General features: G+C 40.1%; 1 protein-coding gene and 1 pseudogene across 1 annotated transcript; both read right to left on the minus strand.

The window, feature by feature from the left end:
• Positions 1-1,549: 1,549 nt before the first annotated feature.
• LOC125266274 lies at positions 1,550-3,259 on the minus strand. The gene has a single exon (XM_048186787.1). It carries the CDS (start codon positions 3,214-3,216, stop codon positions 1,750-1,752), a length of 1,467 nt encoding a protein of 488 aa, XP_048042744.1. The 5' UTR covers positions 3,217-3,259; the 3' UTR covers positions 1,550-1,749.
• Positions 3,260-4,535: 1,276 nt separating this feature from the next.
• LOC125266276 lies at positions 4,536-6,725 on the minus strand (annotated as a pseudogene).
• Between the last annotated feature and the right edge of the window lie 8,805 nt (positions 6,726-15,530).

The raw sequence follows: 15,530 nt of genomic DNA on the forward strand, positions 1-15,530 counted from the left end.
TGTTTGCAAGGAGAAAGCTGTCTGCGTGATCGAGAAGGTTCTATCTGACGGGAGTTCAATACTCACTGCGATCGGACGGTTAACCCCTGCTGATGGTGGGTGGACGTTTAGAAATTTTAGATTGGGGCTCTTGCGGCATCCGACGGGAGTTCAATACTCACTGCGATCGGACGGTTAACCCCTGCTGATGGTGGGTGGACGTTTAGAAATTTTGGATTGGGGCTCTTGCAGCATCCGACGGGAGTTCAATACTCACTGCGATCGGACGGTTAACCCCTGCTGACGGTGGGTGGACGTTTAGAAATTTTAGATTGGGGCTCTTGCGGCATCCGACGGGAGTTCAATACTCACTGCGATCGGACGGTTAACCCCTGCTGATGGTGGGTGGACGTTTAGAAATTTTAGATTGGGGCTCTTGCGGCATCCGACGGGAGTTCAATACTCACTGCGATCGGACGGTTAACCCCTGCTGATGGTGGGTGGACGTTTAGAAATTTTAGATTGGGGCTCTTGCGGCATCCGACGGGAGTTCAATACTCACTGCGATCGGACGGTTAACCCCTGCTGATGGTGGGTGGACGTTTAGAAATTTTTAGATTGGGGCTCTTGCAGCATCCGACGGGAGTTCAATACTCACTGCGATCGGACGGTTAACCCCTGCTGATGGTGGGTGGACGTTTAGAAATTTTAGATTGGGGCTCTTGCGGCATCCGACGGGAGTTCAATACTCACTGCGATCGGATGGGTAAGCCCCACGAGAAGGTTTTAGCGAGTTGGTTTAACTGATGAGGGTTTGGTGTGCTTTTTTGATGTGGAAGCGGTTAGATCTGATGTAGCTTTTGAAGGCTTCGGATGACCAACGACCGAGAGCTTGGATCTGTTGCTGGGAGAGACCTTTTTGGGCAGCTGTGGTCGCCGCTCCTATGCGAAAAGAGTGGCTTGAAAAGTGTTCCGCTGGGATGCCAGATTGGATCAAGATCAATTTGAGATGTTTTTGAAACCAAAAACGTGTGACTGGGTGGTTTGAATCATCTGTAAAGAGTGGATCTGAAGGGGATTTGGTTTGTGAATTCTTGAAATGGAGGTAGGACTGGAGAGTTTGGTATGGTTGTATAGGTGATTGGAGGTTGAAGATGTAAATGAAATGGCCTTTTTTGGTCTGGTCAGTTTTACTCTGTTTGATAAAGTAGGAGAAGGTTTCATTGTCTAACAAGCATAGATCTGAAATGGTGGGGTGGATTTTAGGATTAAAATTGGAGGTAATGGCGAGTTCAGAGCATCTGAGGAAACCGAAAAAAGCCAAAATGAACATGGCATCCAAAGTGCGAGCGGTGTTAATAGAATGGTATCCTAGACGGAGAGTACGGATACATCTGGTGAGTAAGTCTAATGTTAGAGGTTGTCTAACATCTGGGCGGGTAGGATGGGTTTTTTGGATGCCTTTAATAAGCAGTGATGTCTGCGAGTTTGTTATTTCACAGGAGGGTGAGCCGAAAATTAATTTGTGAAAAAACTGGATTCCACTTAAATAGCCTTTAATGGAACCAACCTGGAGGCTCTTGGCTGTGTTGAGGTAAGAGATGAAAGACGTAATGGTGAGCAGAGAGAAATCTGGGAACGGCAAGTTAAAAATTAGATGAAAAGTTTTAAAACATCTCCAAGCTGTTAAATATGATTGGAGGGTTCGTGGGGAAAAAGCTTCAAAGATCGAATTGAGAGAAGCGTCAAGCAGTGGTCTCATAGAGTGGTTTATGGGAAGATTAATTCTGAATAGTGAGGTACTGGCGTCGGGTTGGGGTCCGCTTCTGGAGCCAGCTGTCTGAATTTCTGGAAAGCAAAGCGTGAGAGAGAGTCAGCAATTTCATTTTTTGACCCGGGTACGTGCTTAGCTGTTATGATAAATTGATCGCAAGCTGCTATCCAAATAAGGCGTCTTAGGAGTGGCATCATAGCTGGTGCATGCGAGCGGGTTTTATTAATGCAATGCACCGTTGCTTCATTGTCGCAGTAGACGATTATGTTGTTTGTGGACCATTCTTTCCCCCATAGAAAAGCTGCGACGACGAGAGGATAAAGTTCAAACAACGCTGAAGAGGCTGGGAAATGCGTCGCATCTAAGAGCTGAGGTGGCCAAGTAGATGCGAACCAACGGCCTTGATAAAATCCCCCAAAGCCAATGGAGGGAGCTGCGTCGGTGTAGAGCTGAATATCGATTGGAAGGGACACCAACGTATTATAGAAAAAAGATAATCCGTTCCACTGTTTAAGGAAGGTTATCCATAATTTTAGTTCGTCACGGCATGGATTAGTTAGGGAGATTTGGTCTTCTAACGCAGCGACGGAGGATGCGAGAGAGAGAAGATGCGAGATGAAAGGGCGGCCTTGCGGGATTATACGCATAGCGAAGTTTAGGTGGCCGAGCAGAGACAGAAGTTCGCGCTTTGAGCAACTTGGGCTGTCTAGCAACGTGGAAGAGACCAGAATTATTCTGTCGATTTTCTCTTTCGGTAGAGAGGCCTGGAATTTGACGGTGTCCAGACTGATGCCCAGGAATTCGATGGACGTGGCTGGGCCACTGGTTTTGTCCTGGGCGATCGGAACTCCCAGCTCGGAAAAAACCTTTTGGACTGTAGTGAGATGCGCTGCTGGGATGGCATCAGGAGGCGAAATTATTAAGAAGTCGTCGAGCAGGTGAATAAGGTAAGGAATTGCGTAGTTGTTGGAAAGAATCCAGCAAATTGCTTCTGACAGCATGTCAAAAATCTTGGGGCTGCTTTTGCAGCCGAAGGTTAGGCGGACGGCGAAGTAATATTTTTCATGCCAACGGACGCCAAATAAATGCCAGGAGTCTGGGTGGATGGGCATCACTTTAAATGCTGAAGTAATGTCGACTTTGGCGAGCCAAGAACCACGACCGGCGTTTTTGATTAACAGTATTGCTTGGTCAATATCATGGTACTGAAGAGAAAATTCTTCGAGTGGAATGAGGCTGTTTATGCTTGGAGACGGAGAATTGTGCGGGGCTGAGAGGTCGATTATTAAACGTTTTTTACCGGAGAATTTCCTTGTAGCCACTCCAATAGGGCTGATGCGAAAGTGTTCGAAAGGAGGAATATCAAAAGGTCCGATCATGAAGCCAGAATTAACTTCCTTATTGATCAATTCGTCCACTGTGTCGGGTTCTGTAAGAGCAGATTGAAGATTATCACAAATCATATTTTGTGAGGGAATGCTTTCTAGACCTGGTTCAAAACCATGTTCGAGACCAGACAGCAAATATTTGGTAAATTCGGGATCGGGGTGCTGAGACAATTCAGATGACAGACGTAAAATATTCACAGGAGTCGACAAGTAATTTTTGGAATTTTTATTGGTAGATTTTTGTACAGGGCATACAGTGCGGGCGTGGGCGCCGCCGCAGTAATTGCAAATATGCAAAAAACGACAGCGATTTCTTAGGCAGCCGCCTGTATTGAAGTGGTTGCAGACCTGACGTCTGGAGGAAAAAGCTGCGCCTCTTCCGAATGAGTCGGAGTTTGTAGCTGGCCGTGGAACGTAACTCGTTGATTTCTCTTGGTTGGGGACTGGAATAGGAGGAATTGACGGATTTACTTGGGGACAAGTCATGGTGGAATGGGCGAGCGACCTACAGACTGCGCAGGAAATATTTCGAACGCCCAGGAAGATTTTATTGTGGAGATCAGTGTCCAGCGCGCCCCAGTAGGGGCACTGATTCCACTGAGCGATACGAACGGCGCATTTTGCTGAAAACAGCTTGTGGTAAGTGTAAAAATGAGATCCCCCATAGGATAACGCGAGCTCTGCCACTATCGCGAGATAGTCATTCAGCTCGCGTCTCCTATGGGGGAAAACAGCACAAATGATTTCGGTGAATCTACTGAATGCGATGCAAAATTCAGAAAATGAAAGGATTCGGGATGAGGAATTATTTGGATTTTTTAAAGTGACTGAAAAGTCACCACAATTAATCTGGCGATTAGAATCAGGTGGGGGAAGCAGGGAAAGGAGTGATGATAGATCGATGTCTGCACCTGATAGAATCTGCGCTCTGATATTGCCGGCGACAGGGGGCGGTTCCAAAGCGATGGCGTTTGGAGGAATGGGCATCGGTGTAGCTGTGAACAAAGAAAATTGTGATTTTGCTTGAGGGAGAATGTTTTGAGGGAGAAAATCCGGGGCCGACACTGAAAACGGAGGCAGCCTCGCGCTTGAGATGGCACCTGGACCTTGGGAAGCGACGGGGAAGGAGAGAGAAGGTTGAGGTAAAGAATAAAGCGGCTGGGCCTGTGCCGCTAACGGAGGCATCCTCACGCTAGGGGCTGCTGTAGGCCACAGCTGGGGAAAAGTGTTAGCGAGAGGGGAAGGAGAAGGAAAAGTTGTTCGGGCTTGCGATTCTTGCGGAGGCAACCTCACGTCAGGAGCCGCAGGCCACGAACGTTGAGGAGAATTCGAGACAGTGAGCAGTACAGGTTGAGCCTGCCCCGCTAGCGGAGGCAGCCTCACGCTAGGGGGAAGACAACCACTGGTAGAGGCGGGTAATTCCGTACGGGGGGCGGTGCTGGAGAAACCCGCGGAAAGAGGCTGAGTTAAAAATCAGTTTGAACGGGTCAGTGATTGACTGCTGAGAACTTGGGTCAAACCATTTCTGTGAGCTTAAGGGGGTGTACCATTCATTTACTAAGATGTCACCATTTAACATGCTAGATCAGCTTATTCGGCCTTTTATTTGGTCATTTTTGTATCATTTTTAGATTTTGAAACACCTTAAAGGTGCAGCTTGGACACATCTTCAGTGAAGGACCCAGGGTCATAGGGTGTTTCGGGTCTTTGATCTTCAGACACCCTCACCTGGGCGACCCAACCGGGGTTGATCAGGCCCCGCTACTCCATACTTCTCCCCTTTTGATCCATAACCACCTTGAGGCTTTTTCAGTGGCCTCACTGATGTTTTTAGTGGCTCTTCTTTCACGCAACCCTCTAATGCCAAGGAGCCTGAATGCCCGATGCACAGATTGACTTAGAAAGCCCCTGCAGCCCACTTCTATTGGTTCACAGCGGGCCCTCCATCCTCTCCCTCTGCGTACCTCAACCAACTCCAGATATTTGGCCTCCTTCCTTTCGAAAGCCTCCTCCATCCTGTCCTCCCAGGGGACAGTAAGCTCCACTAGCACAACTTGCTTTGTTGAGTCAGATGTTAGGACCAGATCTGGCCTCAGTGACGTCCTTGCTATGTGCTCTGGGAACTTTAACTGCCTCCCAAGGTCCACGTGCAACTTCCAATCTCGGGCCGTGGCTAGCAGTCCAGTTGAGGCCTTACGTTCTCCCTGGGGTTTCTCCCCTGCCCTAACAAAGGAGATGTTGTACCTCGCTGGGACTTGATGTTTAGACTCCCGGATTGCGGTGCAGATGGTATCCGCTACTGCCTTCAGCACCTGGTTATGGCGCCACATGTACCTCCCCTCTCCTAGTGCTTTAGGGCAGCAACTCTAAGCAACTCTCTCTGGGCAGGGATATGCTCCAGGGAACCATGAGCCGAACACAGAGGGCATGTTGATGTTTCTGCTAGGCCCCAGGTGTAAAGGTTAGATGGACTTGGGAGGACATCATACACTGACTGAATCAGGAACTTAAGTCTTGCGGGTTCAGACTTCCATAGTTCTGTCCAGGTGATCTTCCTGGCAGCTGCATAATTCCAATTGGCCCAGGCTCCTTGTTGGCGCATTGCCACAGTCCTACTTATGCGATCCTCCTCCACCTCAGCACGAATCTCTCTCTGCACCATCTGGCGTCTCTCTCGTCCTTGGGCTTTGTCGTAGCGTGGTCTTGTGTGACTGCCTAGACCAGCTCTTCCCACTGCCACAGTGCCAACTAAGACACTATGTCTCAGTCTCGCCTCTGCCTGGTCGCCTGCCTCTTGCGCTCGCCATTTCCTCCCAGTTCTGACCGTGATGCCAGCGGAAGAGACTCTGGTGTCAGCCGAGTCTCTGTACAGCAACACCTTCCTGGCTCTGGTGACTTCTCAGTCAGACCAGTAAAAGGCAGCTGCAACTTATTGTTGTGCCCATACAGAGCAATGCTGCTCAGGCTCTTCGGCAGACCCAGCCATCTATGCAGGTATTGGCTGATATTGCGTTCAAAGCCCTCCACAAGTGATACTGGGACTTCGTAAATTAGAAATAATTTATTTAAATTGTCGTTTAATGAAAAAATAGATTTCATTTTCCCACTTATGCCTTTTTTCTTTTTACAATGCCCTTACCTTTACTGACAATAAAATGCAGCATTATAAGCTCACTGAATGTGAGTATGCTCTCTCTCATATGACCTGCAAAGTTTTTTCTCAGGTGTGTGTTGGGGTGGGACACATAGGCTAACTGAAGTGTGTGACTAGAGATGATAGACCTGCACAGTTTTGTTCTAAAGAAATGGTGCAGGTTAGTCATACACAAATATAATTTTAATAATAATATGAATTTAATAATAATGTATGATGCTCCCTCTGTGTTTGTGTCAGAACATCATTTAAGCCATTAGTGACTAATCACATTTAAATTCATTTAATTTCTTAAATACTGGAGAGAATAAACCATAATAATGAGCATTTACGCAATATCTATATAGCACTCAAGGGCACGCATAAACCTTGCATTAAGAACTGGCAAAAGTAATGATTATGAAAGTGGCAAAAAACAGCAAGGAGACATTTTAATTGTTTATTAATAAACTAATGTTTTCTGAATCAGTGTCGAATGCAAAAATTGACATTGCTGACTCTCATCATCAGATGCACATTTCATTCAGATTAGGCCTACATAATCAGAGAGTAGCCTATTGAACTATTTCGTTTAAAAGTAGACATTTCACGCTTTAAATATATATATATATATTTCTCATGTCTGCATGTCAAGCAGCCCATACGCAGTTTCGGTTCATTTAGCTATAAGGCGCGCTCCAGTTCATGTGCGAGTGATCGCGCCCGCGCCTCCATGTCAGGATTTTGTCTGCTATCTTTGCTTCTTATTTATTAAATCCAGGCAATTGGTTAATGAAACATTGATTAAAATTAAAATACAATTTTTACAAAACGAAATTCACTTTAAAGAAAGGTTTTCTACAAAACAAAACTTAAGTGGTCAAAATCATGTCTGACCCATTCCATGTCTCCAGATATATTGCGAATCTTATGATGTTTTGATCTCAGTCATGCAATTCACTTTTCATAATCAAATATTAAAAAAATAACATTATAATAGGCCTATTTAAACATAAAGAAAACGTATTTGGCTTAATTTTTTAATTGCTAAATACTAATTTCGGTTAATTGTCGTGACCGACACACGTTAACGAACCATTAACCGTTAACTGATAAGATCTGAATGTTAAATAAGGATTAAATAAAAATAAAATTGACAAGTGTCAGTGACAAACAATACAAACAATACTCATCTTTTTTCTTTTTTTTACTTGCGCAAACAGCAGAAGAACAAAACATGAGTACTCACACATTGTCAAATGATCACGGATAACTTAGCGCGCTTTACTATGGTAATACATCATAAAATAAAAAACCTGTAAATATCTACTATTTGTGTAGGCCTTTACTCAGAATAACTTACGAAATAAATACTCAAACACTTAAGAAATATAGCCTATTTATTGAAAGCTCGAAATTTCTAATCTTAAAGAACCAATTTAAAACGAAAACAGATACTCCCTGATTATCGATGCGTGTCCTGCGGACATGAGAGCTTTGTCAACTCAAAATTATACAGAAAATGAGAGTATGGATGTGCATGAATTAATAACGATCTATTTGCGTAAAATGTTATACATACAGCAGTATCACGACCTTATGTTATTAACTTTTAAGCATTCTATGTGATGAAATGAATGGCTGTGTGCATTGCCCTTTTAGCCAAGAAAAAAAAAGGCTGATACAGTAAAACGTGGTCAAAATGTCGCTTTCCATCATATTTACGGATTTATGTCCATTTGAAAGAATTTAACTCTGTGGCGTGGCAGTGGCACAGTAAAAATGCTAAAAATTTGGTTTGTTAGGGCATGCAGGCTATATTTATATTGTTCTCAAAAATACTGGAACTGTAAAATGTAGGCCTACAAAAAAGTCTGTACATTTTTATTTTTGCTCCGTTGTATATCCGTTGTTCCACTATAGTGAACAATTTAACACAATCAGTGGTTTAGATCATTTAATAATTATTTGACAGACCACAACTGGCCAACAGATATGTCTAAAAATAAATGATGCTCGATCCAACTCGACTCATGATGATCTCTTGCTCACGACATGCAATTTCTACTGTATACGTGTTGGTAACCATTAAAAAATGAAATCAAATACGTTTTCTTTATGATTTAAACATAAAGAAAATGTATTTGATTTCATTTTTTAATGGCCTATTATAATGTTATTTTTTAAATATTTGATTATGAAAAGTGAACTGCATGACTAAGATCACAACATCAGATGCGCAATATATCGGGAGACATGGAGTGGGTCAGACATGATTTTGACCACTTCATTAAGTTTTGTTTTGTAGAAAGCCTTTCTTTAAAGTAATTTTCGTTTTGTAAAAATTGTATCTTAACTTTAATCAATGTTTCATCAACCGATCACCTGGATTTAATAAATAAGAAGCAAATATGTCTGACAATATAGATTTTGGAATAGGATAGGACATAGGAATAGGATTTTGAATTAATCGCATGCGTTAATGCGTTAATGTTGACAGCCCTAATTTATATATGTATATATATATAAAGTCCATAATTATATATGTATATATATATATATATATATATATATATATATATAGACTGTGTCTGTACCTCGAACTAGTAAATACAAAAAATTTCCGAAACCTTTTAAGGGTAAAAATTTAATTGATGTTCAAAAAATGAAAATCACAGATAAATTAGATAAACAAATGATAAAGCTTGGGCTACTGAATATTAGATCTATTTCTTCAAAAGCACTTATTGTAAATGAAATTATCACAGAAAATAAACTAGACTTGCTGTGTTTGACAGAAACCTGGCTAAAACCAGACGATTACATTATTTTAAATGAGTCTAGTCCTCAAGGTTATGACTATCGACACAATCCTCGACAGAAAGGCAAAGGGGGAGGTGTTGCTGTAATTTATAGTAATATATTCAGAATCATTCAAAAGAATTTCAAATATAACTCCTTTGAAGTGATGGTGCTTTATGTAACATTATGTAAGTTGACATTTGTGCTGGCTACCGTATACAGGCCACCAGGGCACCATACTGACTTTATCAAAGAATTTGCTGATTTTCTATCAGAGTTAGTACTGGCTGCGGATAAAGTCCTTGTTGTTGGTGATTTTAATATCCATGTAGATAATAATAAAGACGCATTTGGATTGGCATTTGCAGACATTTTAAACTCTATTGGAGTTAGACAACACGTGTCAGGACCCACTCATTGTCGTAATCATACCTTAGATCTAATACTGTCGCATGGAATTGATATTGATGCTGTTGAAATTCTACAGCAGAGCGATGATATATCAGATCATTATTTAGTGTCGTGTATAATACAGTTAGCCAAGGCTACAAAACCACCACCCAGCCATAAATATGGTAGAACCATCACGTCTACCACTAAAGATTGCTTTATAAATAATCTCCCCGAGCAGTTTCATCGCCTTAGTATACCTGACAACTTAGAAGAACTCGATGCTGCAACAGAAACTATTGGCTCTCTCTTTTCCAGCACATTAGATGCAGTCGCTCCTTTACGTCTAAAGAAGATTAGGGAAACTAATCCAACGCCGTGGTATGATGAGCACACTCAGGCTCTAAAACGAGCTGTGAGAAAAGCTGAACGTAGTTGGAAGAAAACAAAACTAGAAGTTTTTCGCCTTTCGTGGAAAGAAAAAATTATTAAGTACAGAATGGCTATAAGAAATGCTAGATCTACTTATTTTTCAAATCTCTTAATAGAAAACAAACATAATCCTAGGTACTTATTTGACACAGTGGCTAAATTAACTAGAAACAGAGATTCAACTGCTGACATTTCCAAAGAGCACAGCAGTAATGACTTTATGAACTTCTTTACTTGCAAGATTGACAATATTAGAGAGAAAATTATAAACATGCAACCGTCTACAGTTTCGCTTCAGACAGTGCACTGTAGTGTCCCTGAGGTAAAACTAGAATCATTCGCCGCTATAGGAGAGGAAGAATTATCTAAACTTATCAAATCATCAAAATCAACAACATGTATGTTAGACCCAATGCCGACTAAACTACTGAAAGAAATGCTTCCAGAGGTCGTAGGTCCACTTCTTGATATAATTAATTCATCGTTAACACTAGGATACGTGCCAAAAACTTTTAAGCAGGCTATTATTAAACCTCTTATTAAAGAACCTCAACTAGATCCGAGAGATTTAGTAAATTACAGGCCAATCTCGAATCTACCTTTTCTGTCAAAGATACTAGAAGGCAGTTTCAACACAACTGTGCTCCTTTTTAGAAAGAAATGGAATCTGTGAGGATTTCCAGTCAGGATTTAGACCATACCATAGTACTGAGACTGCTCTCGTTAGAGTTACAAACGATCTACTCTTATCATCCGATCGTGGCTGTATTTCTCTATTAGTGTTATTAGATCTCAGTGCTGCTTTTGACACTATCGATCACAACATTCTTTTAAAAAGACTTGAAAACTATATTGGCATTAGTGGAATTGCTTTGGCATGGTTCAAATCTTACTTATCTGACCGTTATCAGTCTGTAGTAGTTAACGAAGAGATGTCGTATCGATCACAAGTTCAATATGGAGTACCACAAGGCTCAGTACTAGGACCGTTGCTTTTCACTCTGTACATGCTGCCCTTAGGAGAGATAATTAGGAAGCATGGTGTTAGTTTTCACTGCTACGCTGACGATACTCAGCTCTATATTTCCTCGCGCCCTGGCGAAACCTACAAATTCACAAAACTAACAGAATGCATAGCTGACATTAAAAACTGGATGACAAGAAATTTCTTATTATTAAATTCAGAAAAAACTGATATCCTAATCTTTGGACCAAAAACTTCCTCACGAAAAAACCTTGAATACTCTCTAACACTTGACGGGTGCTCCATTAAATCTTCGTCCACAGTTAGGAACCTGGGTGTGCTCTTCGATACCAATCTTTCATTTGAAAGTCATGTTTCTAGTATCTGTAAAACCGCCTTCTTCCATCTAAAAAATATATCTAAATTACGACATATGCTCTCAATGACAAATGCGGAACAGTTGGTTCATGCATTCATGACCTCAAGACTAGATTACTGTAACGCTCTACTGGGTGGTTGTTCTGCTCGGCTTTTAAACAGACTACAGTTGGTCCAAAATGCGGCAGCTAGAGTTCTTACTAGAACCAGAAAGTATGACCATATTAGCCCAGTTCTGTCAACATTACATTGGCTCCCTATTAAACATCGTATAGACTTTAAAATCTTGCTACTTACTTATAAAGCTCTAAATGGTTTAGCTCCCCAATATCTAAGCGAGCTCTTGGTGCATTATAGTCCTTCACGTCTATTGCGATCTCAGAATTCAGGCCAGTTGATAATACCCAGAATATCAAAATCAACTGAAGGTGGCAGATCCTTTTCCTATTTAGCACCTAAACTCTGGAACAATCTTCCTAGCATTGTTCGGGAAGCAGACACACTCTGTCAGTTTAAATCTAGACTAAAAACACATCTCTTTGCTCTTGCATACACATAACACATTATCAATACATTAACATTTTTCAAATCCGTTAAAGGATTGTTACGCTGCAATAATTAGGTCGGCCGGAACCGAGAACATTTCCTATAACACTAGATATACCTGTACATCAGAATAAGAATGGCATCTACGCTAATATCAGTCTCTCTGCTTATCCTGAGGTTTGCCGGGTGCTGGATCCAGGCCGTATCCAGATCAGATGGAGAAATCTCCGTATCCGCTTACATATATTTATATATAATCTATTTTTAATCTCTATAATAAATATTGTATATTTTTAAATATTAAATATTTATTATAATTCAGATTTTGATCTCCATATCCATTTACATATATTATATATATCTTCCAAGGGGTTTTTTCCCTCCTAGGACTTTTTTCCCAGTGCTAGCACGCTGGGTTTTTCTCCTAGGGGTTTTTTTCCACCCCTGGGAGTCAGCCGACATTGGCTTAATGTAGCACCATCTTGTATATGTTACATATTACCACGCTTGCTTGTACAGCTTATTTTTAACCATTTCTCTTTTTTCTGTGCTCCTAATATGTAAAGCTGCTTTGAAACAATTACAAATTGTAAAAAGCGCTATATAAATAAATTTGACTTGACTTGACTTGACTTAAAGTCCTATATATGCGTCACATGTCTCTGGACTAAAATATTCTGCTATGTGAGATCACAAAATAAGGCACAAGCTTATATGTAATTTTTTTAATGCATAAATAAATGTGAGAACTGTGCATTTGTACTAGAAGATGCTAATTTTGCGTTAATTTATAAAGTACAAATAAAAATGTATCACATTTAAATGCATCAGGAATTCAAAAGAGAACACTTTTTTTTTTTTTAATTAAAAATGATGTATGATAGAACTGTTGCAATTATTTATTTTGACAATATAGAAAGTTAAACATTTAGTGTTTACTTTTTTGGTTACTTTTTGAAACAGACAAACTCAGAATTCATTGGAATCCACCAGAATTCAATGAACTCAGAGTTCATTGATTATACATAAAATTCAATGAAGGTTGAATAATCTTTGAAGTACAGTATGTAGCTATCTGTCTCATCCATGGAGATGCAACAATGAAGAACAACTATTGGGGGTTCTGAGAACCAGAAGTGACTGAACAAGTTGAAATTTAGCTAAAGTATGAGCCCCTTTATTAATATACCTGCAAGTGAGGAATGATTAAAAAAGAAAGAAAAAAAGGGTCAAATTCACTCAGCATTCCATGATCTCAATTACAATTAAGTAGGCTAAAAACAAACTGTATTCAGTTGTGTTGTAGGCACAGTCCAGTAGCTACATCATAGGCGTAATTTACGGGTGGGACGGGTAGGACATGTCCTGACCACTTTTTGAAAGGGTCGATATTGTCCCGACCACTTTTTGAAACTTCTCGCAGCACGGATATATAATACAAAAGAAACACCTCTAGTTGATTATCAATTTGAGTAAAAGGGATAGTTAACCCCAAAATGAAAATTTGATGTTTATCTGCTTACCCCCAGCGCATCCAACATGTAGGTGACTTTGTTTCCTCAGTAGAACACAAATGATGATTTTTAACTCCAACCATTGCCGTCTGTCAGTCAAATAATGCTAGTGGATGGGAACTTTTACTATAAGAGTAAATAAAACTTGCTTAGACAAGTTTTTTTTGTTTTTTTTTGCAAGATTGAACAAGAACAACTTAATCATATCAATAGGAACAACATAACAATGGATGACATCAAACATAAAATAAGGAAAACAAATACATAAAGTAGTGAAAGGAAAGCAATCAAAATAAATAAATAAAAAGAAAAAAAAATACAGAGGTAATAAAACAAATTATGTAACATTCATCAGATCATTATACAAGTTTATAAATTTGTCACTTTTTTTGTTGTTAATCTTTTTTAGTGTTATAATTAAATAGTTTAAGTCACAGAGAAAGTGGTTTAATTTGAGTTTGGTTCTTAATTAGAATGCTCTCATTGTTCCACAGTTTCACGTTATGTGGAGAGAAATTGTGAACAAAGCAAAGTTTCCATGCCAACAGAGCCTGTTCATGGAATTTAGAGAGTTTTATAGGGAGTTTGGAAACTTGCTTAGACAAGTCCAAATTAAACCCTGCAGCTCGTGACGACACATTGATGTCCTAAGCAGGGACGTGCACAGACATTTTGGGGGGCAGGGGCTCAAGTGGAAAAAAGGGCACTTCTCATAATTATTTAAAAAATAATGAACCCTTAAATATATTAAGACAACTCTGACTTCCCTTACACTCACGCAATTGTTTTATACTCCATAGATTTCTACAAAATAATTAGTTCACACAGAGACCATGGTCTTCTTTAGTATTCACTAGGTTTATCACAAGAGAAGTCAACAGCAACTATTTTCAAGTAGCAATATTTAGAATAAATGACTGTACCAAGGAGAGGGACATAGTTTCACTAATAATTAGTTTATTTTGCACAAATCAATAAATCATTTTATTTATTTATTTATTTATTTTTTTGGTGTTATTGGAATACTTATTTCATGAAGTGTACAATTTTAAGATTGTGGCCCATTTTTGCTTCCATGTCTTTTACTCTAATGGAAAGAAAACTTTTAACCCTAACCCTACACATTTAGATGGAGTTTGTTTTAAGCCTACTACCCTCCATCTGTTTGCATCTGTAGATTTATTCTAAATTAACCAAAACAAGCTAATCTGCATATTTAAACGCAACAAGAATTGTTTTTTCCTGAACTGTTATTAATACATTATATATTATAACAAATGCCTGCAGAGGGCGCCAAAAGCCTACTGATTTTTGTTGTTAGACAGCACAGCACGATCAAATCCAAGATCAAAGCCAACCACCATGATTAAAAATATATTATTAGATAAATAGTAATATTCGGCCACTTCTTTGTGATGCTACAGCTACTGTCATTTTTTCAACAAAAATATGTGGACATAAAACATGCAAAGACAGAGCGAGGGTTTAAACTTTTATTAATGTATTATCCTGTGTAAGTGTAGATTTAAGAATAGCGTTATGTAGCTAATGCTGTATTATGATTTTTAAATAGTTTTAATGAACCATGCATCCTTAGAAAACTGTCTAATAATGCGGTTCATGGATGTGCGTCCATGGATTGCTCCTCTTCTGGTATTGACAGCCCAACCGATATCTTTACCATGGTTCAAAACGCAATGCATAGCACAATAAGATAATTTTAATAATAATATGACATAAATTTCATTAGTATCAAATCAGACAGATGTGTTGATGGTGGTCAAACTATTAATGCAGCGTTAAATGTATAAATAACCCTTAAATAGCCAAAACCTTCAGGTTTGTGAACATAGGCTAGCCTACCTGAAAGAAATGCACAGGATGCATCCATAGGGCTTTTTTCTTTTTCGCTTCTCATTGCCAGACAGCAGTTGCATTTTCGCGGGAATAGTTGTCACAAGTTTTCAGCCAGCAGCAAACTCGAGGTGAGGGGGGGCGTGCGCGCGTGCGTGCGGGCATGAATGGCGCGTCGCGAGTGAGGACATCTGAACTCAACAAAGCCGACCTGATAAAGTATTTTTTTGTTTTATTCAGTAGGCCTAAATATATTTGTTTGACAGGGAAGCTGTGCGCAAACAGGAATATTCATTTATTAAAAAAACACCCCAGAAGAAAGGGCACTTTCTCTCGAGGAAGAAAAAGGGCAGGTGCTCAAGCCCCTTTTTTGTCT

Source organism: Megalobrama amblycephala, linkage group LG4 (genome assembly GCF_018812025.1).
Source record: "Megalobrama amblycephala isolate DHTTF-2021 linkage group LG4, ASM1881202v1, whole genome shotgun sequence".
In the NCBI taxonomy this organism is placed as follows: domain Eukaryota; kingdom Metazoa; phylum Chordata; class Actinopteri; order Cypriniformes; family Xenocyprididae; genus Megalobrama; species Megalobrama amblycephala.

What these genes read in the sequence shown, in the direction of transcription:
- LOC125266274 (XM_048186787.1), bottom strand. Translation starts at nt 3,216, where the DNA reads ATGATTTGTGATAATCTTCAATCTGCTCTTACAGAACCCGACACAGTG.